Source organism: Chlamydotis macqueenii, chromosome 12, assembly GCF_036417535.1.
Source record: "Chlamydotis macqueenii isolate bChlMac1 chromosome 12, bChlMac1.mat, whole genome shotgun sequence".
In the NCBI taxonomy this organism is placed as follows: domain Eukaryota; kingdom Metazoa; phylum Chordata; class Aves; order Otidiformes; family Otididae; genus Chlamydotis; species Chlamydotis macqueenii.
The window spans coordinates 514,531-541,336 of NC_141567.1; the positions used below are offsets into that span (position 1 = coordinate 514,531).

General features: G+C 69.1%; 4 protein-coding genes across 5 annotated transcripts; 3 read left to right on the forward strand and 1 right to left on the reverse strand.

The window, feature by feature from the left end:
• Positions 1–1,348: 1,348 nt before the first annotated feature.
• Positions 1,349–9,074, forward strand: AP3S2 (adaptor related protein complex 3 subunit sigma 2). Its single transcript, XM_086757568.1, has 6 exons — positions 1,349–1,624; positions 1,989–2,080; positions 2,169–2,280; positions 4,619–4,690; positions 7,585–7,692; positions 8,252–9,074. The coding sequence occupies exons 1-6, from the start codon at positions 1,556–1,558 to the stop codon at positions 8,378–8,380; spliced, it is 582 nt and encodes a 193-aa protein (XP_086613694.1). The 5' UTR covers positions 1,349–1,555; the 3' UTR covers positions 8,381–9,074.
• A 1,111-nt stretch (positions 9,075–10,185) lies between these two features.
• Positions 10,186–19,660, forward strand: ANPEP (alanyl aminopeptidase, membrane). Of its 2 annotated transcripts, none has more exons than XM_086757534.1 (21): positions 10,186–10,335; positions 13,757–14,473; positions 14,710–14,855; positions 14,941–15,077; positions 15,155–15,281; positions 15,392–15,546; positions 15,620–15,733; positions 15,859–16,002; positions 16,090–16,155; positions 16,299–16,364; positions 16,563–16,735; positions 16,817–16,893; positions 17,020–17,153; positions 17,262–17,317; positions 17,431–17,578; positions 17,743–17,834; positions 17,976–18,086; positions 18,178–18,345; positions 18,420–18,560; positions 18,740–18,821; positions 19,079–19,660. In XM_086757534.1, exons 2-21 carry the CDS (start codon positions 13,827–13,829, stop codon positions 19,235–19,237), a joined length of 2,943 nt encoding a protein of 980 aa, XP_086613660.1. In that variant the 5' UTR covers positions 10,186–10,335; positions 13,757–13,826; the 3' UTR covers positions 19,238–19,660. The 2 variants fall into 2 exon arrangements, with proteins under 2 accessions (XP_086613660.1, XP_086613659.1); XM_086757533.1 differs by lacking the exon at positions 10,186–10,335 and adding an exon at positions 11,911–12,029.
• Positions 19,661–20,497: 837 nt separating this feature from the next.
• Positions 20,498–21,839, reverse strand: LOC147599186 (uncharacterized). The gene is made up of 3 exons (XM_086757715.1): positions 21,174–21,839; positions 20,862–21,095; positions 20,498–20,602 (listed from the first exon to the last, which is right to left on the reverse strand). The coding sequence occupies exons 1-3, from the start codon at positions 21,837–21,839 to the stop codon at positions 20,498–20,500; spliced, it is 1,005 nt and encodes a 334-aa protein (XP_086613841.1).
• A 3,330-nt stretch (positions 21,840–25,169) lies between these two features.
• Positions 25,170–26,442, forward strand: LOC147599187 (uncharacterized). The gene is made up of 2 exons (XM_086757651.1): positions 25,170–26,060; positions 26,223–26,442. Exons 1-2 carry the CDS (start codon positions 25,170–25,172, stop codon positions 26,283–26,285), a joined length of 954 nt encoding a protein of 317 aa, XP_086613777.1. The 3' UTR covers positions 26,286–26,442.
• Positions 26,443–26,806: the final 364 nt, after the last annotated feature.

Here is a 26,806-nt window from a genome sequence, read left to right on the forward strand (position 1 = left end):
CTGGCCACGCGCGGCAATGGGCTGGTGTCGTGTTCGGCATTGCTCCGGGAGCGGGTGCCAGGGCGGGACGGCGGGACGGCCCTGGGTACGATTCCCTTCCGTCTTCTAAAAATGGCTGCCGGGATCGCCCTTCCCCAAAACGGGGTGTCCTGTGCTGCGCTCTCCCCCAGGCCGCCCTGCTCCCTCCCTTTGTTAACACCGTTCCATCCCCGCTCGCAACCAAGCCTTCTCACGCAAAGGGTTTCTCTGTCCCCTCGGTTATTTCAGTCCCTTTCCCATTAAATTACGGATCGTTATTTTCCGCTGGCTCTCCCTTCCGTCCCATACTTCCACACACACTCTGAACCCTCTCCGTGCTGCCCCTGATGTCCTGTGCTGCTCGTGACTCGGTCGCGCCGTGGCTTTTACCACGTTGTACCCTACCTGCTTGTGCGATTTCTCCACGCTAGACTGGGATCGTCCGCCCGTGCGCCTGGATCGTCCGCCCGTACACCTGGGATCGACCTCCCATACGCCTGGGATCGTCTGCCTGTACGCCTGGGATCTTCCGCCCGTGCTCCTGGGATCGTCCTCCCGTACACCTGGGATCTTCCGCCCGTGCCCCTGGGATCAACCTCCCGTACACCTGGGATCATCCGCCCGTGCCCCTGGGATCGTCTGCCTGTACGCCTGGGATCGTCCGCCCGTGCCCCTGGGATCGACCTCCTGTACGCCTGGGATCGTCTGCCCGTGCTCCTGGGATCGTCCTCCCGTGCGCCTGGGATCGTCCTCCCATGCGCCGCTCGCTTTGGGCCCCCCGCTCACCGCCAGGCAGTGGCTGCAGCTGTCACAGGTGACTCCTCGTCCCGTCGCTCGTCACGATCCCCGCCGGGCAGGGCGCGTTGCTCACAGACACAAAAATGGCCTGGCTGCGGGTGGGACACGCGGGGGGCAGGGGGCCTCCTCCGCGCTGGGCTTTGGGGACAGCCCGAGGCCCGCGCCCCCGTACGTAACACGCGCCCCCCCAGGCCACTGTGACGGCTTGGCCCGGCTGAACGGCGACGCCGCGCCGGGACGGGCCGGGTCTGGCCACACCGCAGCCCCCGGCGCCAGGCCCTGCCGGTGACCCCTGACCCCGCCCGCGACCCTCCCGAGGCAGGCGGCAGCGCTGTCGCTTTAAGAGAGGGGCGGGGTCTGCCCTAGAGCTCCGCCCCCGCCCCTCCCGCTCGCGCCGCCGCAGCGTGGCAGCGCGCGGCTCCCGTCGCTCTGGGGCGGCTGCGTCCCCTGGCGGCGCGGGCGGGGAGCGGGCGGCGGGGCCGGTGCGGGCCTGGGCAGCGGTCCCGGAGAGCCCTGCGGCAGGGCCCGGCCCGGCCCGGCCCAGCAGCCCCGGCACCGCCGGAGAGGGGGCCTCGAGCGGCCCCGAGCGCGGCACTGCGTGTGGGGCCGGGGCACGGGGTCCCTGAGGGGCCGCCCGGGCTCGGCACACCGGGGGCCGGGCCGCAGCGCCGCCCCGCCGCCGCCGAGGGGCTTCCTGCGGGGAGGCTGCGGCCACGGCCCGGCCCGTCCGGCCGCCGGGATGATCAACGCCATCCTGGTGTTCAACAACCACGGCAAGCCGCGCCTCGTCCGCTTCTACCAGCACCTGGTGCGGGGCCGCGGGCACCGGGACGGGAGCGGGGCTGCCGGGGGGGCTGTGGTGGCAGCGGGTGCCTGAGCGCGGCGTGGGGCGGGGGAGCCAGGTCCGTGCGGAGCTGGGGGGGGGGGGCGGGTTGCAGGGGCGGTCGCCGTGTGGCTGGGGAGCGCTGCCTGCCTCGGCCCCCCGCCCCGCTCCCTCGGGGAGCCCCGCGGCCGGGTCACCGGGCCGTGCCTGTGGAGCCGGGGCTGGCGGGGAGCTGCGAGCCGCCCCTCGCTGCCGGCGTCCCTCGGGGAGGCGCGGGAGAGCAGGGGGCAGGGGTCCTCCAGGCCGTGGGACCCCCCACCCACGGGTGCTCGCCCTCGCCTCCTTGCAGGCAGAAGAGGTCCAGCAGCAGATTATCCGAGAGACCTTCCACCTGGTGCTGAAGCGGGACGACCACATCTGCAACTTCCTGGAGTGCGGCAGGTAACCCTCTGCCCGCTGCGAGGGGGCCGGGGCAGCGCCTGGGCTGCGCTCCCCTCCAGGCCCTTCACCTCTCCTCGTGTCTCCGCAGCCTGTTTGGCGGCTCGGACTACAAGCTCATCTACCGCCACTACGCCACGCTGTATTTTGTCTTCTGCGTGGACTCCTCGGAGAGCGAGCTGGGCATCCTGGACCTCATCCAGGTCGGTCTCTGCAGTCGCTCGCTGCCCGAGGGCGGCCGGCCGGTGCCTTCCCCTGAGGCACAGCCCGGCCCCCAACACCTTTCGGGTGCCTTTGTGCCTGTGGCACCTCGTGCCAGCCCTTCTGGAAGCGACGGGGACACCGTTCAGGGGGCTGCGGCAGGGAGAGGAGCTGCAGGCGTGTTAGCCGATACACAGCTCCTCCACCTGGAAGCAGCAGGGGAAGCCAATCCGAATGAATTTCTTTGAAAAACAGAATCATAGAATCACTTAGATTGGAAAAGGCCCTTGAGATCACCGAGTCCAACCGTTAATTGTACAATCATAGAATACCGGGTTGGAAGGGACCCCGGGGATCACCGGGTCCAACCTTTCTTGGCAAAAGCAGGGTCTGGACAAGATGGCCCAGCACCCTGTCCAGCCGAATCTCAAACGTGTCCGGTGTTGGGAAATCCGCCGTTTCCCTGAGGAGATTATTCCAACGGCTGCTTGTTCTCAATGTGAAAAATTCTCCTTTTGTGTCCCACTGGAATCTCCCCAGGAGTAAGCTGTACCCTTACCCCTCGTGTTCTGCATGTGACTCCTTCTAAAAAGGGAGTCTCCATCTTCTTCGTAGCCACCCTTTACGTGCTAGAACACGGTGACGGGGACTCCCCGAAGCCTTCTTTTCTCCAGGCTGAACAAACCCCGCTCTCTCAGCCTTTCCTCACATGGCAGGCTCTCCCATCCTTTCTCATCTTCCTGGCCCTGCTCCCGACCCTCTCCAGCCTGCCCATGTCTTTTTTGTGTGGCGGGGACCTAAACTGAGCACAGTACTCCGGCTGTGGCCTGGCAAGCGCTGAGCACGGTGGGGTAATGGCTTTATCTCTGCCGGTGATGCCCTTGTTGGTGCAGCCCAGCGTGCCCTTGGCTTTCCCGCAGCAGCGCTCTGAGCGTGGTGTCCACCAGCACCCCCAGGCCCTTTCCACAGAGCCGCTCCCCAGCCGGGAGATCCCAGCCTGTGCTGTGCTCCTGGATTAGCTTTTCCCAGGTGCAAGACCTTACATTTGTCTTTGCTGAGCCTCACCAGGTGGCTGTTAGCCCGCTCTTCCAGCCTGGCCAGGCCTTCCTGCAGGCTGGCTCTCCCTTCCGAAGTGTCCGCTTCCCCACTCGGTTTGGCGTCATCGGCAAACAAAGTGTTAACCCAACGCTGCCCAATCCACTGTGAAACCACTTCTCTAAACTCCACGTCTTTTCAATTCCTCCAGGGGTGGTGACTCAGCCACTGCCCTAGGCGCTTGGTAACCCTTTTGGTGAAGACATTTTTCCTGGTATCTGATGTAAACCTCCCCCAGCACAACCTGGGGCCATTTCTTCTCATCCTGTCACTTGTTACTTGGGAGAAGAGACCAACACCCACCTCGCTACACCCTCCCTTCAGGCAGCTGTAGAGAGTGATGAGGTCTCCCTCAGCCTCCTCTTCTCCAGACTAAGCCACCCCAGTTCCCTCAGCCGCTCCTGATGGGACTCCTGCTCCAGACCCCTCACCAGCTTCCTTGCCCTTCTCTGGACATGCTCCAGCACCTCAATGTCCTTGTTGTGAGGTGCCCAGAACTACAAGTGCATTTTAACAATTGTGTTCAAACACTGCATGGACTTGTAGCGGGACCTGTGCTGAATCCGGCTGACAGGGGTGTGAGTGTTGGCGCAGGAGAAGGCAGGACCTGCCTGCCCTGCCCGGGTCACCCGCCCCGTGATCGCGCTGTTCCCGTAACTCGGCTCCTTTCAGGCCGTTCTGGTGGGGTGCAGCCCTGCGCCGACCGCAGCCCTGCTGTTGTCCCAGCGCCGCAGTGGATCAGGACATTGACGCAGTCAAGTTCCGTGTTGTGGTGCCCTTGACCTGGTGTCGGGCCCCTTGAGGGGCTGCAGGTGTGCCGGTAGCGCCTGAGGACAGCAGCAAGCGGGCGTGGTGCCGGGCTCTTGTTCCAGCTGCGGCCCCTGGCCAAGGCGAGCTCTCTCCTCGAGCAGGTCTGAGCCTCTCCCTCTGATTTCTGCGCTGGCGTGAGAGCTGGCACCGCTGCCCGTGTGGCAGACCCCCGACCCCGCGCTGCTGCTGTGCTGCTGGGGGTCCCGGGCTGCCTCCGCGCTGGGCCTGCCTGTGTTTGCCCTGGGAACGGGCACCTTCCTACCGTCGCAGGGAGATGGGGTGGTTGAGGGCTTTGTCCCCGCTCAGGGTGACACCTTGGGGTGCAACAAGTTTCTGGTGGGGGCTGCGGCTTTTTCACCTGCAGGCCCCGGGGCTGTGCGCGGGAAGCATCTCGTGGTGGTCTCCTGTACTGACCTTCCCTTCCTACCGCCGCAGGTGTTTGTGGAGACGCTGGACAAGTGCTTTGAGAATGTCTGTGAGCTGGACCTCATCTTCCACATGGACAAGGTGGGTTGTAGCTTCTGCAGGCCAGCGCCGTCGTTCCCCCAGCTCCTGGCTGCCCCAGAGCCCTGCCCTCCCTGGGGCCGGCGCTCCTGTGAGCAGGAGCTGGCCCAGCCTCGAGCTTTGCAGCCTTTCGGGAGAGGCTGTTGGCGCGCTGTCCTGTGGGTCCCTTGGGAGTGTTGTTAACATTTTACTGGAGCTGCAGGAAAAAAAAAAATAAGGTAAGGAACAATGGGAATGTTTGGAATACAAAGTGTTTGGTAAAGTTTCCTTTGAGCCAGAGCCTTTAGTCCTTCCTCTTTAGCTGGACAGAGTTTCTGGGCGGAAACCGATCCCCTTTGTCTCGGAGATGAGGCTGAAGATAGGGACTGTGCTTAGAGAAAGGACTTAGCTGATGTGCGCTGGACTGGTGGTGTTGTTGACAAGGGTTTTCTTGCTTTATTGAAGACAAAACCTGCCAATAAAAAAGAGGAGTGGAAAACAATCGATGAGGCTGTAAACTGTTCCCATTCTGTTGCTGATTTCGACTTGTGAACTCTGTCAGGGAAAGGAAGTTAGCAAATCTTGCTAGAAAGTGATCTGGATCAACGGAATGTGCTAGCAACTGGCAAAGTAAGACTTTGATTTGATAATTTCTCTAGCTGTAAACTTGCAGAAATGTTACAGCGCTGATTATCTTGTCAGCAAAAGCATTCTTATCAAAGCGAGCAAAAGGCGGGAAGGAGGAAGTCGGAAGGAAGGAGGAGTACCCGCGGCAGGACTGCCGGCAGCCACCTGGATCACCTCTGCCCGCATCTGGGGGAGGATGTGCTCCCAGTTACTTTTTTTGTGGCGTGACCAAGACCAGGCAGCTTTGCACTCGATCCGCAGCCTGCAGGCAGAGTAGGTCACCCTGCTGCTTGCCTGGTTTGGCAGCAGGAGCGCAGATTGCCCTTCCTCTGAACTCTCCTGCCAGGCAAAGGCTCCAAAGGGACAGGAGTCGCGGGTTTCTGGTAGCTGAGGCCCTGGGCCGGCCCCGAGGCTCTGCTGCCCGTCAGGCTTGTTCACGTCCTGTCCTGCGCTCCCGCCGCTTCCCAGCCTTAACGTCTGTCCTTGGCTGCTGTCGGTTCATCCTCCCATCTCTCGATCTCTGTGTTTGGCCTTGTTTATTCCTCAGGTCTGTTTGTGCCGAGTGCCCGTGCTTCCAAGCGCGCGGTTGCGGCCGGGCACTGCGGGAGAGGCAGGTGTGTCCCGCTGGTCCTGCGTCCTGCTCCTCAGGCGCGCGGGCAGGGCTTTCTGCAGCCGTGGTGCTGCCCCAGCGCTCCAGGGAGCCCTGCCTCCAGGAGCCCAGTTTGCCAGGGGCTGCGCGGGGCACGGTGCGACCCTGCGCTCGGCAGAGGGCTCGCAGGGTTTGTGAGTTCCCCGTAGAACAGAAACGAGGCCAGTGTCAGCGGGGAGGTGCTGATTTGTCGAGCAGCGGCCTTGGCTGTGAACGTCCCCAGCCCAGCAGGCTCTGGCTGGGCTTGGGTGCAGCTTTGTCTGGGCCCTGTGATTTTCTGCTGTCGCCTTAAGATGCACCGCAGACACTGCAGCGTGGGGTCTGTGAAGTGAGGGCTGCAGCGGGCTTCGGGTCCTTGCTCTTGAGCGGGTAGCTGGGTGGGGCCGTCGGCTCTGTGGTTCTTGGGCACCAGTGACACCAGTGCCTTTGGGCTGTCGGCTGTGGAAGCAGCGACCTCAGAGCTGCAGGGATCCCTCTGTCGCAAGGGGAGGCTCAGAGGAGGCTCCTGCCCAGCCCCTGGTTGTGCTTCGTACCTTGGACGAGAACGTGAGTTTCGCCCAGCAGCTGAGAGGTCCTGGAGAGGACACGGTTTGTTCGGGAAGTGCTGTTTCGGTTTGGAAAACAAAACTTGCTTGGGATTTCTGCCCTGTTGGTTTTGGTCCAACTTGGGCTGAAGCCAGATCTTGAAGGACCAACACTTCCTGCAGCCCAAGCGCTGCAAGCACCGTCCGGTGCGGCGTTTGCCGGGGCTGGCGTGAGCTGAGGCTGTGCTGCATGAGGACAGCGGTTCCCGTGCTGCGGCTGTCCCGGGAAGGTGCTGTCACCTGCAGCTCGCCCTGCGCGGTGCTGATCCCGTGCACCGTGCTGCTCCTGGTGCCGTTGGAGCCAGACGGGGCCCGCGGGGAGCCTCTGCGGGCATCAGGCTCGCCGTTTGCGCAAAGCTGGGTTTCCCCTTCCAGCAGGTTCTTCACCTTGCGTTATTTTCACATCATTGCCCTGGCAGTGTTTGCCACACAGTGTTTACAAGTGCCACCTGCCCTCATGAAGCCGTAAAACGATATAACAACTTAACCATCTTCCAGTAATAGTCCATTTCATGGAAGTAACCAGAGCCCCATAAATTCATTATCTGTGCTGGGTGGTTGTCGGGAGCTGCTGATTTAGCATGTGCCGTGAGGAGCGGTGTACCCGAGAGTGTGTTGCAACGGTGATGGGCCCTTTCTCCTGCGGTGGCTGGGGTGTGTTGGTGGCAGGAAATGGGCTCACAGCCTCGGAACTGCTGCCTCATCCTTGGACGTGGGCAGACCCTGGGGAAGGGAGCAGACCCTCGTAGCATTTTTGTGCTTTTTGCTGTTTTGCAGACTCATCTTTCCTAAGAAGAGCAGAGGTTGGGCTCTGGCCTGGCTTTCTGGATAGAAGAAATGGGTTCTAGGAAGAAGTGTCCTGCCCAGTGGCTCCGGGAGGCCCTGGGGTCCCTGCAGCCCTGCGGGCTCCTCTCCAGCATGCTTTCTGGGCAGGGAGTGGGATTTGCATCTCTGGGGGAAATGCCAGCCCCCAGTGTGCGGGCGCTGTGGCTGCCGCCGCTGCCGGCCGGTCCGCAAGCTGGGCTGTCTTCGCAACCTTCCCTTCCCTTCCCTCGCAGGTTCACCACATCTTGCAGGAGGTGGTGATAGGCGGCATGGTGCTGGAGACCAACATGAACGAGATCGTGGCGCAGGTGGAGGCACAGAGCAAGCTGGAGAAGGCGGAGGTGAGAGGCGACGCTGCGGCTCTCCCCGGGAGGCTGGGGTACATGGGCTGTGAGGGGCTCAGCCGGCGGGGTCTGCAGCTGGCGCTGGTGGGGTGTCCCCAATGTCCCAGCGCCGGGGGCATCCCTCAGCCCTGCTCCGTGCTGTTGAGGAGCGCAGGGAGCGGTGCGAGCGTGGAAGTAGCTGTTCCCATCAAGGTCGATAACGCGAGATAGCGAGAGGTTTATTGCCCCCGTTTGCACTGCCGTTGTGAAGATGCAGCTGTGCTCAGGTCTCAGGGCAGTGCCGTGCCGCCCCTGCCACTCCCCGTCCTGTGCTGTTAATGGGCCTGGGTCAGCAGCGGGGGAGGCGGGTGTGCGGGCTGCCCCTGGGCGTACCCATGCCGAGCAGAGTAGGGGGGACGTGGCCGGGGCCTGGGGAAGGCCGGGCGGCACGGGGCTGGGCTCGGTTTGGGGATGCTCCTGCGGCAAAGCGCGGGGTTGAGCTGGGAGCTGCCTGGAGCCCCTCGCAGGGGGCTGCGGGGGCAAGGGGCCGGCAGTCACTGCACCCTCTCGTCTGCAGGGAGGCCTCTCAGCCGCTCCTTCCCGCGCGGTCTCGGCTGTGAAGAACATCAACCTGCCGGAGATCCCTCGCAACATCAACATCGGCGACATCAACATCAAAGTGCCCAACCTGTCGCAGTTCATGTGAGCGTCCCGTGGCTGGGAGGGCTGCCCACGCACGCTGGCCATGACCTGGGCTGGCTGGGGCGGGGAGCGGGGCTCTGCTGGGCTCCCTGTGCCCCGTGAGTCTCTGCCCGTGCAGCACAGGGTGGGCCCGGTGCGCTGCCGGGGCCCGTGCTGGCTGGCAGAGCGTGGGGAGCGGTGAGGGGGCTCAGCAGGAGCAGGGTGGTGCTGCCTGCCTGCCTGTCACCTTGGGCCTGCGCTCGGTTCTGCTCTCCGGTCTCCCGTGAGCAAGTGTGGCCTCCTTCCCTCCTCCCTCCCCATGGATGCACGGCCTCTCTCCCTGCGCCGGAGGGAGGAGCTGGGCCCTGGTCTCCCTGCACTCCCCAGGATTCCCAGCTGTAAATGTGCACCCGAAGCTGATGGCTGCTGGAAGAGCTGTAGGTTGTCTTCTCCTCCATCCTCCCTGGGCTGGACTGTCCCCTGCCTGCTGTCCCCGTGCCCGCCCTGCTCCTGCTCGCTGGGTCTGTCACCCGGACTGGAACTGGCACCCGCCTGGTCAGAGCTGCTGCGAGGCATGGAGCCGGGGGCGGCGTGGGTGGTTCCTGCTGGACCCGGAGACCCAGCGGCGGGAGGGAAGGGAGCCACGCTGCCCTGCCGGGGCTGGCGGCGGGCAGGATGGAGCACAGGCCTGTGTCCGAATAAACCACCGAGTGACCCCATGTCTGTGTCTGCTGTGCGTGCTGCCGGCCCCGGCCCGGGGGAGCAGGGGAGGGGGCTGTGGGGGCCAGGGGCTCTGCGCAGCTCTGGTGGGGCGGCTGCAGCCTCGGGGGGCTCTTGGCTGGCGGAGGCTGATGCCCGGGCTGCTGCAGGGGGGTGGGAAAAGGGGCCCTGCACGCCCCCGGTGGGTGGGCTGGGGTTGCAGCGTGGGCTTCGGGGCAGGGTCGCTGCCTGCACCCCGCTCCACTCTCCAGAGCACGATGCCCACACTTGGGCTGTGGCAGCGGCGTCTCCTGCTCCGGGATTTGGAGGCCGGGTCAGCTGCCTGCACCCTGCCCGAGCCTGCTGCGCTCCTGCCAGCTCCCCTGCCTGTTCTCTGCCGTGGAGCATCCCTGGGCAGCGTGCAGGCAGCTGCCAGCCCCGTGCAGCGTGGAGGCCGTGGGGCCGGGGCTGTGTCCCCTTGGGGCCTGGGGGGAGCGGGGCTGGTCCTGGGGGTCGGAGTGAGCGTGGCTGCAGGGGACAGGGTGGGCAGCGAGGTCCCCGGGCAGCCCCGCCGTGGCTCTATCTGGCCACCAGCCTCTGGGCTGGCTCGGGGGCCTCTTCCTCCGCTTCCCCTCGGGCTGGGCCAGCTGAGCTCCCGCGGGCTCTGCCTCCACTTCCCCTGGCAGGGAAACCGTGACTCTGCCTGGAAGGAATTTTCCTGCCTTCTCCTCTCCCTGCAACTTAACCCTTCCTGAGCTGGCCGTGAGCCACTGCCAGTGGCTCCTGGAGGTCAAGGAGCCGGGCAACCTGCTTCTTCCTCTTCGCTGCCAGTCCTCCTCCTCTTCCTCCTCCCCTCAGCGGCTGGAGCAACGTGCTGGAGGGAGAGGGTGAGCGGTGCCCGGAGCTGTGTCCTGGGGCTGGCACACGGGCTTTGGCGGGCACTGGGATGGTCGGAGGGGAAAACTCTGGCTCGCGCAGTGGCGAGGAACTCGACGCGGTGCCCGCGTCCCGCTCTGCTCCAGGCCTGGGATGCGGGGAGGCAGGGGTGGTCGGGCTGGGACAGGCGGCACTGGCTGCGATGGGCTGTGCCTGCGGTGTGGCACGGCAGCCCCTGCCGCAGGAAGTGTCCCGCCACACATGCTTCCTCTGCGGCAGGGAGATGTTTGTGCACAGCAGCCTCTGGTAATGGCTCTGGCCCTGCTGCCCCTTCCCACATCCTGACGGAGCCCCGGCCCCGTGGGTCTGCGGGAGGCTGAGGACTGAGGAGCGCGCTGGGGCAGGGTGAGTCTGGCTGCCGCTCCCGGCTGCCCACTTTCCGCTCGCCCCCATGGAAGAAGGCAGAGGCAATGGGGAGGTTTACCCTGGGACGAGCCAGGCCTGAGCCCGGGATCCCCGTTTGCCCACCCAGGAGGGCTGCAGCCCTGACCCCAGCAGCTCCAGGGCTGTGCGGGAGCAGCCGCAGCCTGGCTGGGCAGAGCCGGCCCTGCACGCCCCAGCTCCTTGGGGCTGGCACCCTGGCTGCCCAGGGACCCCGAGGTCCTGCCTGGGACAGGAGCCCCCAGTGACCCGGCAGAGGGGGAGGCTGCGCTGAAGGTGGGACCCGGCTCCTGCTGCGGGCAGCAGCGTTCCTGGCCAGGGCAGGGCCGTGAGGCAGCCCCCCAAAGTGTCCCAAGGGGCAAACTGGGGGGACACAGCATGCACAGGCACGGGCGAGCTGGGGGGACACAGCATGTGCAGGGATGCGGAGGGCAGGGCCTGCCTGGGGGCTCTCTCCCACCCGAGCTGCCCGTGAGGTCAGGAGATGGGAGATGGGGCTGGGCGGCTCCGTCCCCCGTCGCCAGCCGGGCTGTGCTTTGGCACCGAGGGGTGTTGGATTTTCCAGAGCCCAGCCAAGGTTTGCTTGCCGGAGCGTGTCCCCCGGCTCCAGGCCCCCTGCCCCAGCAGCGAGGTGGAGGGGAGCAGGCGATGGAGCCTGGCATGGGCCCAGCCCCTCCGCAGGTGCCCGCTGTGCAGTAGACAAATATTTATTCTCACCCCGCCGACACCGGGTCAGCCCTGCGCCCAGGCCGTGCTGGGTCGCTCCCCCTCGAGACCCTGAGGCCCAGCTGCCTCGGGGTGCTGCACCCAGCAAACCCCTCTGTGCCCCGGCCGCAGCCCCGTGGGTTGCCAGGGACCAGGACCCCACAGCTGCCGGGACAGGGGGTGCCAGGTGGGGCTGAGTGGGAGGCACCCCGAAGCGTGGACAGCATTTTTGGGGTGCCTGGGTGCCCTGGGTGCTGCGGGGAGGGGGCACAGCCCAGCCTGGCTGCTGCTGGGTGCTGGCTTGTCCCCTTCCTGGCCACCTCCGGGGACGAGCATGCTGGCCGAGGCTGCTGTGAGGAAGGGGACCCCCAGCAGGACCCCGGGGGGGTCCGGGGCAGAGGGGCTGGGTGGGTGGGAGTGATTTGTCCCTGGCAGCAGGGCACGGGGGTCCCCAGGCTGTGTGTGGCTGGCAGGCAGCCTCCAGCACGCAGCCCCCAGCTGGGGCACAGGGGTGCCGCACCCCGGGGGTCCCGCAGCCTGGGGGTCCTGCAGCTCAGGGGTCCCACAGCCTGAGGGTCCTGCAGCCCCGGGGTCCCGCAGCTCGGAGGTCCCGCAGCCCAGGAGTCCCATAGCCTGGGGGTCCCGCAGCCTGGGGCTGGAGGCGCCTTCCCGCAGCAGAGACCCCTCTGTGCGGGTGCCTGGGCTGGGCTCTGCCCCCCGCCGCCCTGGCCCCCCGCCCCCGGACGTGCCCCGCCGGCCCCCCGGCCGCCCAGCAGCCCAGGGGTTAAGGGGGCGAGGAGGCTGGAGGTTCAGGTTCCTGCCCTCGCAGCTCGAGGAGGAAACTTTCTTGCGGCCGAGCTCGGCGGAGCCGGGCGCAGCGCCGGGTGCGGGGATGGGGAAGGGGCGGCCGGGAGCCCCCCTGCCCCTCGCTCCCCGCGGCTGAGCGCAGGGAGGTGAGCGGGGGGCGCTGCCGCTGCCCGGACCCCCGTGGGGGGACCACAGACTCCGAGTCAGGGGTTCGGGGGGTCCCCCCCGGGTTGGGCCGGGCGGGGGAAGTGGCTGCGTGAGTGCTCGCAGGGGTTGCGGGGTGTGGGCTTGCTGCGGGGTTCCTGTCCGTGGGGCTGCGGAGCCCAGATGTGATGGGGAGGGGTCTTTGGGGGGTGTCCATGGGCGTGCGTGGGGTTACGGAGGGCTCCGGGGCGTGCGTGTGCAGCTACGGGGCGTGCGGGGCCAGAGCCGCCTGGGTGACGCCCAACTCCGTGCCCCGGGTGTCTGCGTGTGGGACGTGGGACACGAGTTCGGGACGTGGGACGCGAGTTCGGGACGTGGGACACGCGTGTGCGCCGCCTGCAAGGGCCCCGTGGAGGGGGAGGCTTTGCAGCGGGGGGAGCAGCAGCCCGTGTGCGGCGGGGTGGGGTCGCGGGCTGTGCGGGGCGGTGCTGGACGGTGCGGGCAGCCTGGGGAGGGGGCTCGGGGAGGGGCGCGGGGCTGGCTGCTGCTAACGGGAAAGGAATGCGGGCGGGGGCTCGCCAGCGTGGGCGCCTGCACCCCATGCCCGAGGGGTCTGCGTGGGGACGGCAGGGGCACGGCGTGCCCGTGGGTGTGGGACAGAGGGCGTGTGGGGTGCCCGCACCCTCCTGGCTGTCCCAGTGCGGGACAGACGGGGCCCAGGGCAGAGCGGTTCCCATTCCCAGGCCAAGACTCAGCTCCTGCCCCGCACGGGGACCTCGCTCTGTGCCTTTCTGCTGTGCCCGCTCTGCCCCCCAGCCCCTCTGGCAGAGCTGGGGCCCCCCCGCGTGCCCTGGGGGGCTCGGGCTGCTCCCCCTGCCAGGGCAGGGCTCTCTTGGAGAGGCGCGTGCCTCTGCCCCGCGCGCCAGCGCCCCGAGCCCCGGTGCGTTTGCTTGGCTCCAGCCAGGGCCCCGGGTGCAGGCGATGCTGGGACCCGCTGTCTCCCAGCTGCGTGCCGTGCCGGTCGAGACCCCGGCTTGCCCGGGCCGCGGCTGGCGGGAGGGCCGAGCGTGGCCCGCGGTGCTCTCAGGCTGCTGGGTGCCCTACGGTCGGTGGCAGTGGGCACGTGCCTGCTTGGCTGGGTTCACGGCCTGGAGTTTGGCCTCCGGGTGCGAGCCAGGCGATGCAACCTTGGACTTTGAGAGGGCTGTGCGCAGGGTGGGCTCCTCGCTGTCCCGGGCTGCAGCCCGCACCCTCCTGCTGTTCCCCTGCCGCATGGGCGGCCTGGCGAGGGTGCCCCTGCCAGGGTGCCCCTGCCCACCGTGCCCTCAGCCCCAGCAGCCAGTCCCTCACGGGCAGAGGGGCAGCCGGGACCCTCGGCAGCGGCTCAGACCCCGTTACTCCAGGGCGACGCTGAGCCAGAGGCCGGGCTCAGGTGCCCACGTTGAGGCGGGGATGCGGCTGCCGGCTGTGACCGCCCGCTCTCAGGGGTGCTCAGCAGGGACCCTGGCAGTCCTGGCCCACAGCCCGTGACCGCTCCCATGCTGCCCATCCCCGATGGTGCAATCCCGAGCTGCTGGTTCTGTCACCCGTGGCAGTGGCGCTGGGTGTTAGTGCTCGTGCCGGGCCGGGAGGCGGGCGGGGGGAAAGCTCATCCCGGGGGCTGTCGCCGCCCCGAGCCTCATGGTCGTTTAATACTTCACCCATTAACTTGGACTAATAAACCTGACAGGAGCAAGAGGCTAAAAGCCGTGCCAGGCGGGCAGCACCTCCTTCGTGAGCACCGCCACCGCAGCCCTGCCATGGCGGCCGGCTTCTTCATCAGCAGGAGCGTGGGCATCGTGGCCATCGTGCTGGGACTGGGGGCCGTGGCCACCATTATCGCGCTCTCGGTGGTATATGCCCAGGAGAAGAACAAGGCGACAGACTCTGTCACCGCTGCCACCACCACCACCACCACCACCACCACCACCACCACCATCACTGCCCCCACCACCGCCACCACTGCTGCTGCCCCCACCACCACCACCGCCCCCAGCAACCCCTGGAACCAGTGGAGGCTGCCGACGGCGCTGGTGCCGGAGTCCTACGAGGTGACCCTGCAGCCCTTCCTGACCCCCGACGCCAACAACATGTACATCTTCAAGGGCAACAGCAGCGTGGTCTTCGTCTGCATGGAAGCCACCAACCTCATCCTCATCCACAGCAACAAGCTGAACTACACGCTGCAAGGGTCCTTCCACGCCTCGCTGCAGGCAGTGGACGGCTCCAGCGCGCCCCTCATCTCCCGGACCTGGCTGGAGACCCCCACCCAGTACCTGGTGGTGCAGCTGGATGGCCGGCTGCAGCAGGGCCAGCGCTACCGGCTCTTCACCATCTTCACCGGGGAGCTGGCCGACGACCTAGCTGGCTTCTACCGCAGCGAGTACATGGACGAGTCAGGCGTCAGGTGGGTGGAGGGCAGGGGGGCGGCCTGGGGGTAGGGGGGGGCCTGGGGACGGCAGAGGGCATGGGCTGGGTTTGGGCACCTCTCCCGCAGCAGGATGGGTGTGGGGGAGCCTCTGTGCCCCCCTGCGTCCACGTGGCACCCCAGCGGGGGCGGGACCGGGCATGGGGCAAGTGGAGGGACGGGGGGGGTGCCGGTCCCTGCAGAGACCCCGGGGCGCTGAGGGGGTGTGCTTGCAGGAGTGTGGTGGCCACCACGCAGATGCAGGCAGCCGATGCGCGGAAAGCCTTCCCCTGCTTCGACGAGCCGGCCATGAAGGCCAACTTCACGGTGACGCTGATCCACCCTTCTGACCACACGGCCATTTCCAACATGCCTGTCAGGAGTGAGTGGGGTGGGGATAACCCCGGCGGGGGGCCCGGGGGCTCAGCAGAGCTGCGGGGTGACCCCCCTCCCTCCACCGCCCGCAGGCACCTGGCAGCAGGATATCGACGGGAGGAGCTGGAACGTCACCGAGTTCCAGACCACCCCCAGAATGTCCACCTACCTGCTGGCCTTCATCGTCAGCCAGTTCCACTACGTGCAGAACACCTCGGGGAACGTGCTGGTAGGTCGGGGTGGGGGGCACCCCCCTTCTGCCCGGGGGCTGGGGCAGCGGCTGAGCCCCACCTCTCTCCCCTCCAGATCCGCATCTGGGGCCGCCCCAGCGCCATCGCCGAGGGCCAGGGCAACTACGCGCTCCAGGTGACCGGCCCCATCCTCAACTATTTTGAGCGGCACTACAACACGGCGTACCCGCTGCCCAAGTCCGGTGGGTGCCGTGGGGCGAACGGGTCCCCGGGAGGGGCTGCCAGCTGCCGAGGGGGCGGGCAGTCCAGCATGGCGGCAGCGGCGTGCCAACGGGACCCTTCCGTCCCCCAGACCAGGTCGGCCTTCCCGACTTCAACGCGGGCGCGATGGAGAACTGGGGGCTGGTGACCTACCGGGAGAACTCGCTGCTCTTCGACGACGCCTACTCCTCCATCGGCAACAAGGAGCGGGTGGTGACCGTCATCGCCCACGAGCTGGCCCACCAGGTACCTGCCGTGCCCCCCGCCCGCCCCGCCGGCTGGCGGGACCCCGCTGACGGGGCGCTGTGCCCCCTCACAGTGGTTTGGGAACCTGGTGACGCTGCGGTGGTGGAACGACCTGTGGCTGAACGAGGGCTTCGCCTCCTACGTGGAGTACCTGGGCGCCGACTCGGCGGAGCCGCTCTGGAGCATCGTGAGTGCTGGGGCCCGTGGGCAGGGGTGCGGGCACCCCCTCCAGCCCTGCCCTGCCGAGGGCTGCCCTCGCTGCCAGGAGGGCACAGGCAGGGCTGAGGCGCGTGCCGGCTTTCGCCCCTGCAGAAAGACCTGATGGTGCTGAACGAGGTGCACACGGTGATGGCGACGGACGCCTTGGCCACCTCCCACCCACTCTCCTTCCGCGAGGACGAGATCAACACCCCGGCCCAGATCAGCGAGGTCTTCGACAGCATCGCCTACAGCAAGGTGGGCCCGCGAGCCCCGGGTGCAGGAGGTGGGCTGGGCGGCGCGAGGGCCCGCACAGCTGCGGGCTCTGACCTGCCGTCTCCGCAGGGAGCGTCGGTGCTGCGGATGCTCTCCGACTTCCTCACTGAGGACGTGTTCAGGGAGGGGCTGCAGGTGAGGCTCTGCTGGCGCCGAGGGGCACCGAGCCCCAGTGCGGGGCGGGCATCCCATGGCAGGGCCCTCCCCGGGTGCTCTGTGGGTGTCCTGTACCCCAAACCTGCCCCTGCCCACCTGTCTCTCCTGGTGCTCTCCCGCAGTCCTACCTCCACACCTTCGCCTACGGAAACACTGTCTACACCGACCTCTGGTCACATTTGCAAGAGGTAGGAGGGGGCTGTTGGCTCCCGGCTGCTCCCCCCGACCCAGCCCCTTCCCCGCTGCCGCCCGGGCTCTCGGGGTCCGCCCAGTGGGACGGGGTCCCGGCCACGCAGCCGCCGTGCTGCACACTGGGCGAGGGGTGCAGCGCCAGCCGAGCCCCGCGCCCCTGGCACCGGTGACCCGCGGCGCTGCCGTCCCTGCAGGCTGTCACCACGAACAACGTCTCGCTGCCCGACTCCATCAGCAACATCATGGACCGCTGGACGCTGCAGATGGGCTTCCCCGTGGTGACCGCCAACACACTCACCGGCACCGTCACCCAGAGCCACTTCCTGCTGGACCCCAGCTCCGTGGTGGAGAGACCCTCCGCCTTCAAGTGAGTGGGGCGGGGGCTGGCAGCAGCCGGGAGGCCGGCGGGGTGAGGGACGGTCCCACCACCTGCCTGTCCCCGGCACAGCTACAGCTGGATCGTCCCCATCACCTGGATGACGCGCGAGACCTCTGGGGACAGGTACTGGCTGACCCAGGTCTCAGGTACGGCGTGCCCAGCCTGGGCCGGCAGTGTGGGTCTCGCTGCCACCTCCATGCCCTGGCAGAGGTCAGGGGACCCCAGGGCCACGGTGGGGGGCGGCTCCGGCAGACCCTCCTCTTGTCTCCCAGAAAACAACACCCAGTTCCAGGTGAGCAGCCCCAGCTGGCTCCTGCTGAACCTGAACGTCAGCGGGTACTTCCGCGTCAACTACAACCAGGAGAACTGGGACCAGCTCCTCAGCCAGCTCTCCACCGACCATCAGGTACGGGGGGCTGGCCGGAGTGTGGGCCCCCACCCTCGCACCCCATGCACCCCCCGCACCCACGCACCCTGGGTGCTGCCCTGCGACGCCAACTCTGCCCTCTCCCAGGTCATCCCCGTTATCAACCGTGCCCAGATCATTGACGACGCCTTTAACTTGGCCAGGTGAGCCGTGCCGGTGGCCCCGCTGCCGGGGCAGGGGGTCTGGCAAGGTGGGTGCCCTGCGAGCCAGGGTGGCTGCGGGGCCGTGGAGCTGACGCTGCCCTCACCTCTCGCAGGGCCAAGTACATCAACGTGACCTTGGCCTTGAGCACCACGCGGTTCCTGAGCCGGGAGACAGCGTACATGCCCTGGCAGGCGGCACTCAGCAACCTCCGCTACTTCCAGCTGATGTTCGACCGCAGCGAGGTCTTCGGGCCGATGACGGTGAGCAGTGCCGCCGCCGCCCAGCCCCGGCCCCGCAGTGCGTCCCGCCGCTCGGCAGAGCCCGGCGCCGGGGGAACAGGGGCAAGGGGCCACGTCTGCACCCAGGGCTGGGCGGGGGGCTGCTGCCGGTGCTGCCGGGCGCTGACCGTCCTCCTGCCCCCCAGAAATACATCCAGAAACAGGTGACGCCCCTCTTCAACCACTACAAGAACATCACCGGCAACTGGAGCACCATCCCCAGTGGCCTGATGGACCAGTGAGTGCCACGGCCCCGTGGCCAGGCTGGACCCCCGGGGTGCCCCCAGCCGCACCGGGTCGGTCCCCAGCTGGCAGCCCAGCACCAGCTGGTTGGTGCCCGGCTGCGTGTGCCCAGCCGCTGCGGCCCCTCTCTCCCCAGGTACAGCGAGATTAACGCCATCAGCACAGCCTGCTCCTATGGCATCGCCGAGTGCCAGGACCTGGCCACCAACTACTTCCACAAGTGGCAGCAAAATGTCACCAGTAACCCGTGAGGCCCCGGGGTGCCCCGGTGCGGTGGCGGGTGGCTGGGCCGGGCGCGACGAGGGGCTCCCAGCTGAGGCAGTTCTTCTCTCCCGCAGGATCCCCCCGAACCTGCGCTCCGCCATCTACTGCAGCATGGTGGCCACGGGCGGGGAGGAGGCCTGGGACTTCATCTGGGAGAGGTTCAAGAACGCCACCGTTGTGTCCGAGGCCGACAAGCTCCGCACGGCCCTCTCCTGCAGCACCCTTCCCTGGATCCTCAACCGGTGGGTGCGGGGTCCCGGACGGGCGTGGCAGCTCTGCCCCCATCGGCCCCTCACCCGGCATCACGCCCCCCCAGGTACCTGCAGTACACCCTTGACCCCGAGAAGATCCGGAAGCAGGACGCCACCGCCACCATCAACAGCATCGCCAGCAACGTTGTGGGGCAGTCGCTGGCCTGGGACTTCATCCGCGGCAACTGGAAGATGCTCTTCAGCCAGTGAGCGCTGGGCGGAGGGCTGCAGGGGGCTACGGGGGGCTGCGGGGAGAGCAGCATCACTTGTGCCCCTCGTGGGGGTGGCACCGTCCCTTCCTGCAGCGGTGCAGGGCTGGGGCAGCCTCGGCCCCGGTGCTGCTCTGCTCAGGATCCCCGGCTCAGCCGTCCCCCCGCTCTCCCAGGTACGGGGGCGGCTCCTTCTCCTTCTCCCGGCTGATTTTGTCGGTGACCCAGCGGTTCTCCACGGAGTTTGAGCTGCAGCAGGTGAGGCCAGACCCAGGCCGGGTCTGTGGGACAGGGCATCAGGGACCCCGGCCCCGGCAGGAGTGGGGACATGGCTCTGCGCCACCGGCGCCTTGCGAGCTGCCCTTCGCCAGCAGCCCCTGGGAGTGGGGCTCCCACCCCTGCCCCGCGTGCACCCAGGGCTTCGGGTGGCTTCCGTCCCCGTCCTGGCTGCTGGGGCAGTGGCGGGGTGCTGTGGAGGTGCCCACGCCGGCTCCAGCTCCTCTTCTCCCCGGCAGCTGGAGCAGTTCAAAGCTGACAACCAGGACATCGGCTTCGGGTCAGGGACGCGGGCGCTGGAGCAGGCGCTGGAGAGGACCCGCACCAACATCAACTGGGTGAAGGAGAACCAGGAGACGGTGCTGGCCTGGTTCCAGGGCGAGACCCCCTCCAGCTAACTGTGCGGCCCCGGCTGCATGCACCCTGCTCGCAGCCCGGCCACGGGGCCGGCTGGCGTGGGACAGGCTGGCGGGGGCCGAGCCTGAAGCTCTTCGAGCCCACCACCCCGTGGCCGAGCTGGACCCTCGCCCACTCCCCAGTTCCACTCACTCCATCCTCTCTGGCCCCCAGCCCCAAACGCTCCCCCCCGGCCGCCCTTGCGGCCCCCGGGCCAGCCCGGCTGGGTCCTTCGCTGCTCGGGAGGGGCAGGGTCCGCTGCCCGCGGGCTGAGCCTGGCACCTGTATGATGGGCAGTGGGGAGGGGAGGGGGCTTTGGGCTGGTGGGGGGTCCCGCCGCCCTCGGCTGCCCGGGACGATGCTGGGCTCCGCAGACTCGTGCGAGGCCCGGGAGGTGTAAATAAAGGCTGGCACATCAGCTTTCACCGGCAGCCACGGATGCTGGGGGGCGCGGGGGGTCCGTGCTGGCGCTGCGGGGCCGGCCGGGCTGCGCCGGGGCCCGGGCAGGAAGCAACTGGGACCCCGCGGCGGGCACGGGGCGGGGGCTGGGGACGCAGAGCCCCCCGGGCCGTTAGGAGCCTGGTGCTAAGTGGCTCTGGGGGCTTCGCCGACGCCAGCCCCCCCCGGCCCCTCCGTCTGACGGCTGCGTGCGAGCTCTCCTGCTGGGCCCAGCGCTGTGCCCGGCTCGGGGGGCTGCCGTGCCCGCCCCCACCCGGGCCGGGTCCCCTCCACCTGGGTCCCCTCGGGGCGGGAGGCAGCCACGGCGTCCCTCAGCTGCCCGGGCAGGAGGGGGTGCCGGCAGCCGGCCCCTCGGGGACTGTTCCCCGTGGGCTACCACGGTCCCGCAAGGATGTCCCAGCAGCGCAAGGGTGTTTGTCGCAGCCCCGCACCCAAACCCTCGTGGGGCTTTGGGCACGGCGAAGGGATGGGACGCCACGGACGGGTGGGAGCCGCCCTTCCGGGGGTCAGCGGGGTTGGGGAAGCTCCCCGTGTGATGGGGGGGCTCCCTCCGTCATCCCGGCTCTGGGGACATCTCTGGGATGGAGAGTGGGCGCGGAGGCGGCAGCGAGCCCCCGGCCAGAGGCAGCGCCTGGCTCTGAGGGGAGGGGGGGGGGTGCCAGCCTCTGGGGTGCCCCGGGCGCGGGCCGCAGCGAGCGGGGTCCCGCAGTAACGAGTCAGGGCGCAGCGGTGCACGGCAGCTTTAATGAGGAGCCCTTCCGCGGCCCTCGTCCCGCGTGGCCCCCGCGGCCGGGGGTGCAGGGTCAGCTCCAGCCCCCCCAGCGCCATGCAGGGGCGCAGCCGGGCAGGACAGGGGCTGCACGGGGGGCCAGGAAGACGAGCCTGTTCGGGGCCGGGGGGCTTCCGAGCTGTGCAGAGAGAGCTGTGTCAGGTGAGCACCGGGCCCCCCGCCCCGCACCCCGTGCCCCCCGCCCCGTTCCCCCGCCCCGCAGCTGGGCTGCCCCTCGGGCTCAGCACCCATCGTGCTGTGCCCCCCGCCCACGCGGACACTCCGGCCACCGACCGCAGAGGGGTTTGCCGTGCAGCCCCGCTCGCACCCCGCGAGGAGCATCCCCCCCGCGAGGGCGCTGGGTGCGGGAGCAGGGGCTGGGAGGGGGCTGCGCGTACCTGGTGGTGCGCAGGCAGCTGGGAGCCGCGCGTGGGGGTCCCAGGGGGGTCTGTGTCCGTCGGTGCTGCCCCGGAAGGCGGGGAGGGGGCTGCAGGCTCCAAGCAGCAGGCGGAGGCCGTGCCGGTGCCCGCGGCCAGGGCGCGTTGCTGCGGGGGCTCCGGCGGGGTCACTGCTCCGAGGCTGCACGGCAGTGACGGCCGGGACCCTGAGACAGATACGGGGGTCCCGTGCAGCTCCGAGGGGGTCCCCGCCGCAGAGAGGTAGGGGGGCGACCCCCAGGCCCCCGGCCCCATGTCGGGAACCCCAAGCACCTCTGAGGGGGTCCCCGCAGTGGGGCCGTAGGGGGGCGACCCCCAGGCCCCTGTCTGCATGCCGGGAGCCCCGCGCAGCTCCGGGGGGCTCCCCGCCGCGGGCCGTGACCCCCAGCCCACAGTGCCGGGGGGCGAAGCGTCCCGCGGGGCCGGGGCGGGCGGGTGCAGGCGGGGCTCTGCGGGCTGGCAGCACCCCAGGCCCTGGGGGCAGAGGGGGCAGTGCCGGGGGGCGGCCCCCCGCCGCCGGGCCAGCGCCTCCTCGCTGAGCCCCAGCAGGGCCGAGAGGTGGGCGATGTAGCGGATGGCGAGGCGCAGGGTCTCGATCTTGGTCAGGCTCTGCCCCGCGGGTGCCAGCGCGGGGGGCAGGTAGTGCCGCAGCCGCAGCAGCGCCTGTGCCAGCCGCCGCATCCGCAGCTTCTCCCGCTCGCTGGCGCTCTGCCGCGGGCCCCCCGGGCCCCCGCACCGCCCTGCCTCGCCCCCGCCACCCTGCCGACCCCCGGCCCCTGGGTGCCGGCGCCGCGGGGGACACGGGGACGTGCCGGGGGGCTCTGCAGAGGGGACCGGGGAGGTGGGGTCGATGAGGCCCCCAGCCCGGTCCCGGAGCAGGGCATGGCCCGCCGGGGGCTGCAGTCCCCGGGGCAGGAGTGGGGCTGGGGGTCTGGCCATGGCTGGGCTCCGCTCTGCCGCCTGCGTCTGGGGGTGCCTGGGCAGCCCCGGTTTTATGCAGGGTGGGGTGCGAGGCGACGTTTTTGTGACCGCCTGGAGGTGTCAAAACCTACAGAGCCGAGCTGGGGCCGGCCGGGAGCCTGGGAATGCCGGGCCCATTTGCAGAGGTGTCAGTTCTGACTACTCCGGTCCTTAATTGGCGCTGCCCGGCGCTGGGAAGTGTGCAGGAACCAATTCACACGGCCATGAGAGATGCGGACGCGCCGGCCAGCCCTGCCAGGGCCCGCATCGCCCCGCACTGCGGCTCTGCCCGGTGGGCGGCAGTGGGGCACTTGACCTTCCAGTGCTGGGACCCGAAGCCCAAAGCCTCACACCCAGCGGTGTCCCTGCTGCCCTCCGCACAGCTCCCAGCACTGGGGCTGGGGTCCTGGGTGTGTGCCCAGCTCCAGTCAGCCTTGAGGGACAGGGGGATGCGGGGATGCGGCAGCCGGGCTGGTGCACTGGTGGTGGGCCCAACGTGCTCCCTTCCTGCGTGACGTCCCTTCACCCGGCTGTGCTGCCCCCATCTCCCTGGCCCTGGTGGGATGCAGCCCTGGCTCTCTGAGCTCCCGGCATGCTCTGGAGAACCTGGGGGCATGGCCTGAGCGTTCGTGGGGACCCACTGGGCTCTGCTTCTCTGCACGGAGTGGGGATCCCTGTGCTGCTTGTGCAGCCAGTGCAAACCCCAGGCCCGGGGTCGGGGTCCCGGAGGCAGCAGGCAGCAGCATGCTGGGGTGCCAAGCTCCAGGGTCCTTCCCTGTGCACGTGGGTGGGGGGATGCAGCAGAAGCAGGGGGAGGCAGCTACTGGCCCAGCTTGGGGTGGGTAGTGCACCTGGTGCAGAGGGCCCAGGGGGCTTTTGCGGCACTCCCCCCTGGGCCGAGCATGGCCCCCGGGCAGCGTCCCTGCCAGCCGCCCCGTGCCAGCTGGAGGTACATGAGTGCCTGGCCAGGGCCAGGAGCCCTGCGGATGCCTGACCCCTGGGAGGTGCCGCAGCAGGGACAGCGGGTCAGAGCAGGCAGCAGGGTGCCCTGAGGAGGGTCCCCAGCAGTGCCTGTCGGGACCCCCTCAGTGGGAGGGCTCGCTGCTGCTGGGGACACGGGTCCAAACCGAGCACCAACTCCCAGGGGAGGGTTTGGCCAGCTTTGGCCGGCAGCACCATCAGGAGGCCCTGCGGCTCTCCCAGAGCCCTCACCGCGTTCACCCCGCAGCCCTGCGGCAGCCCTCCACCAAGGCGGACAGGAGGGATGTGGGGGGACTCCATCTCCCTCGAGGAGCGAGGGGCTGCGGGCCCTCTGCCGGGGGGCTCTGACCCCATGGCCAACGCTGTCATGGCCCAGCCGTGCTCCAGCACTTGTCTAAACACTGAGGGAGGTGGGAAGCGGCTGCCCAGCGGGGCCGCAGAACTCATTACCCAGGAGCTCATCAGCTAATGAGACCCAGGAGGGGGCCTGGGAACGTGGGGAGTGGGGCCAGGGCAGTGCCGAGGGGCACACAGGGAAGGGACCATGCTGCTGGCTGTGCCCCTGGGTGCAGAGTGCCTTGCCGTGCTCCCAGGGCCAGGCCACCTCCGGACCTCGACTGCAGCCCCCGGCCCCACAGATGGGCTCTGTGATGGCATCAGGTGCCATGCACCCAGAGATGCACCGGGGGTCCGGGCTGGCACCCGCGCCCTCACACCTTGGACGGGGCAGTGGCATGGCACTTCCTGCAGCAAGGGCAGAGAGGATTAATGGCAATTAACTCCGGCAGGTTTGTGCCAGGGCGGGTTTGTGCCAGGGCGGGTTTGTGCCAGGCCTGCAGCGCCTGCGGGGAGGTAACGGCCAGGTTAGATGCCGATATCCCCGTGGTGCCTGGCAGGCAGTGCGAGCGCCTCGAGCTGGGCTCAGCCAGGGGCTGGGCTGCGGGGCGATGCCTCGGGGTGCACGTGGTGCTGGGCAGCACCGGGATGGGTGACACAGTGGGGTGGGTGGCAGGAAGGGACTGCGACAGTCCCCACACCCCTGGGTGCCCGGGCCCTGCGACAGCCACGCAACACGGCTACGTCTGCCTGGGGTGGGCGCACGGCTGGGCACCCATGGGCTGCCATGGGGCCGAGCAGTGTGCCCAGTGCCAGCAAGCGCGGTGAGGTTGGCAGGAGCGCTGGGCTGGCGGTGAGTGATAAGCAGGATTTATCTTGTCACCCCGTGTCACGGCCTTGCCAAGGAAAAGTGAGCCAGCCTCATGTGACCCCGGAAACACGAGCCCGTGGGCAGCAGGACGCTGGCTCACCCGCCGTGCCATGCATCGTTCCCTGGGGAGGGGCTGCCCTGCACCCCGCCGCTGCACCCCACTGCTGCACCCCGTGCACTGTACCCTGTGCCCAGCTCTGTGCCCCACTGCTGGCCCTGTGCCCCACAGCCAGCTCTGTGGCTGACATCTGATATTGGGGAGCCTGTGCACGGCTCGTGTGGGGGTCCTGTGCCCCCGAAGCTGTGTGCACTCAGTTATGGGGGTCCTGTGACCCCGAGGCTGTGCATGCCTGGTGTGGCAGTCCCGTGCCCATACCCCTGGGGCTGTGCACACCCAGTATGGGGGTCCTGTACCCGCGGGGCTCTGCGCACTTGGTGCAGGGGTCCCGTGCCACGAGGCACCGCGGGGCTGTGCCGGTGCCGGTGTCGGTGCCGGTGCAATGGCCGCCCCCCCGTCCACTCCTGATGGATTTTCCTTCCCGCGGCGGAGCCGGGTTTCCCTGGAAACTTTCGCACCCGCCGGCACCGACACCTGCGGGGCCTGGGAACGCGGCGGGGGAGCCCCTCCCAGCCCCGCCCCCCTGATCCCCGCCCGCCCCCCCCCCCGCAGCCCCCACGGGCACCGGGGCTGCCGCCGCGGCTCCTGGGGGGCGCTGCGCGTGAACGGCCGTCATCGGGGGCTGCGGGGGACCCGCCGCGGGACCCCACGGGGGTTCGCGTCCCACAGAGCCACGCGGGGCACTGGAGCTGCGGGGCGGGGGACGGGGCTGTGGGCACCCGGAGCCGGCCCTGCTGCGGCCCCCGCCGCAGCTCCGCCGCGTCCCCCGCGTGGGGCCCAAGCCCCGCGGTTCGGGGGGGTGAGGGGTGCCGGGGGGTGCGGCACGGAGCAGCCTGACACCGCCGGGGTAAAATTCGTCACCCGCGTGTTCAAAGCTCGGCTGCCCTCGCCCCCCCTCCGGCCTTTGAAGTGCTGCTGATGCGGCCGCGAAGGTGCCACTTCACACCTCCGGGCCGGCATAAAGCCGGGGAGGCCGGGGCGGCCGGCACTCGGCCCCGCAGCCATGGCCCGCTCGGCAGCCCCCGGCGCCCCGCTCCCCGCCACCGCCCTGCCGCAGGACTGGGGCTGCCGCGGACCCCCGGAGCCCGAGGGCTACAGCAGCAGCTCGCCGGCACACTCGCCCGACTCCTGCGGCCTCTCGTCGCCCGCCGCTGCCCGAGGGCCCTGCAGCGGCCCCGCCGCCCCACGCCTGCGGGGCAGGAAGGGGGTGCGGGGGCCGGGGGGCCCGCGGCAGAGCGCCAGCGAGCGGGAGAAGCTGCGGATGCGGCGGCTGGCACAGGCGCTGCTGCGGCTGCGGCACTACCTGCCCCCCGCGCTGGCACCCGCGGGGCAGAGCCTGACCAAGATCGAGACCCTGCGCCTCGCCATCCGCTACATCGCCCACCTCTCGGCCCTGCTGGGGCTCAGCGAGGAGGCGCTGGCCCGGCGGCGGGGGGCCGCCCCCCGGCACTGCCCCCTCTGCCCCCAGGGCCTGGGGTGCTGCCAGCCCGCAGAGCCCCGCCTGCACCCGCCCGCCCCGGCCCCGCGGGACGCTTCGCCCCCCGGCACTGTGGGCTGGGGGTCACGGCCCGCGGCGGGGAGCCCCCCGGAGCTGCGCGGGGCTCCCGGCATGCAGACAGGGGCCTGGGGGTCGCCCCCCTACGGCCCCACTGCGGGGACCCCCCCAGAGGTGCTTGGGGTTCCCGATATGGGGCCGGGGGCCTGGGGGTCGCCCCCCTACCTCCCTGCGGCGGGGACCCCCCCGGAGCTGCACGGGGCTGTGGCCTCCAACGCGTCCTGGCTGTCCCCTCCTCACTGCGCAGGGGCAGGGGCCCCCCCGCACCTCCCTGGCGACCCCCTCCTGGACACGGGGTCGATGCTGCCGGAGTTCGTGGATGCAGGGACGGTCACCCAGGTACGTGCGCTGTCAGGGGGCTGGCACCCGGCACGGGGCTGGCACGGGGCAGGCTCAGAGCCCCGCTGGTGGGTGGGCTCTCAGCCCCATTCCTGCTCCCCTGAGACCCTGGCCCTGCTCTGGACCCCCGTCTCCATCTAACTCCCGCTCTGCCCCCCTCAGGAGCTCTCTGCGGACCTGATCGCGCTCTTGGAAGCTCTGCTCCCGCCGCAGCCCCAGCACTGACCCCGACGAGCCCCCAGCTCCCCCGTGCTGGAGCACCCGGAGCCACGCACGATGCGCCACCTGGACGCCTGCACCCGGGGGGGTGCGTGTCCCCCTCGGACAGCCGGGAGTGGGGGGGACGCGCTCGTGTCAGCCTGGAGCTGCGCCGGGCGCAGGCTGGCCACCACTGTACATAAATAAACCGTCGTGCCCGCCGTGTGTCACCGCGCGGCTGTTCCCGTGGCGGGAGTGGGCACGGGATGGGGCCTGCGGCAGCCCCCACAGCGTAGGGTTAAATGTGGGTGTTCGGGGTCCAGCAGCAGGAGAAGGGCCCAGGTGTGTGGAGCTGGAGACCCCACGGGCGATGGGAAGCGCAGGGGGACTGCAGGTGGGGCCCCTCTGCCCCCCAGCAGCTCCCGACAGAGTGCGGGATCCCGTGGGCCTGGTCCCCGGTCCCCGTTACGGGGCCGCGGTGGAGCCTGACAGCCGGGTGCTAATGCGCCGGGGGGGGGCTTCTCCACCCACTCCGGGGGCTGTGGGGC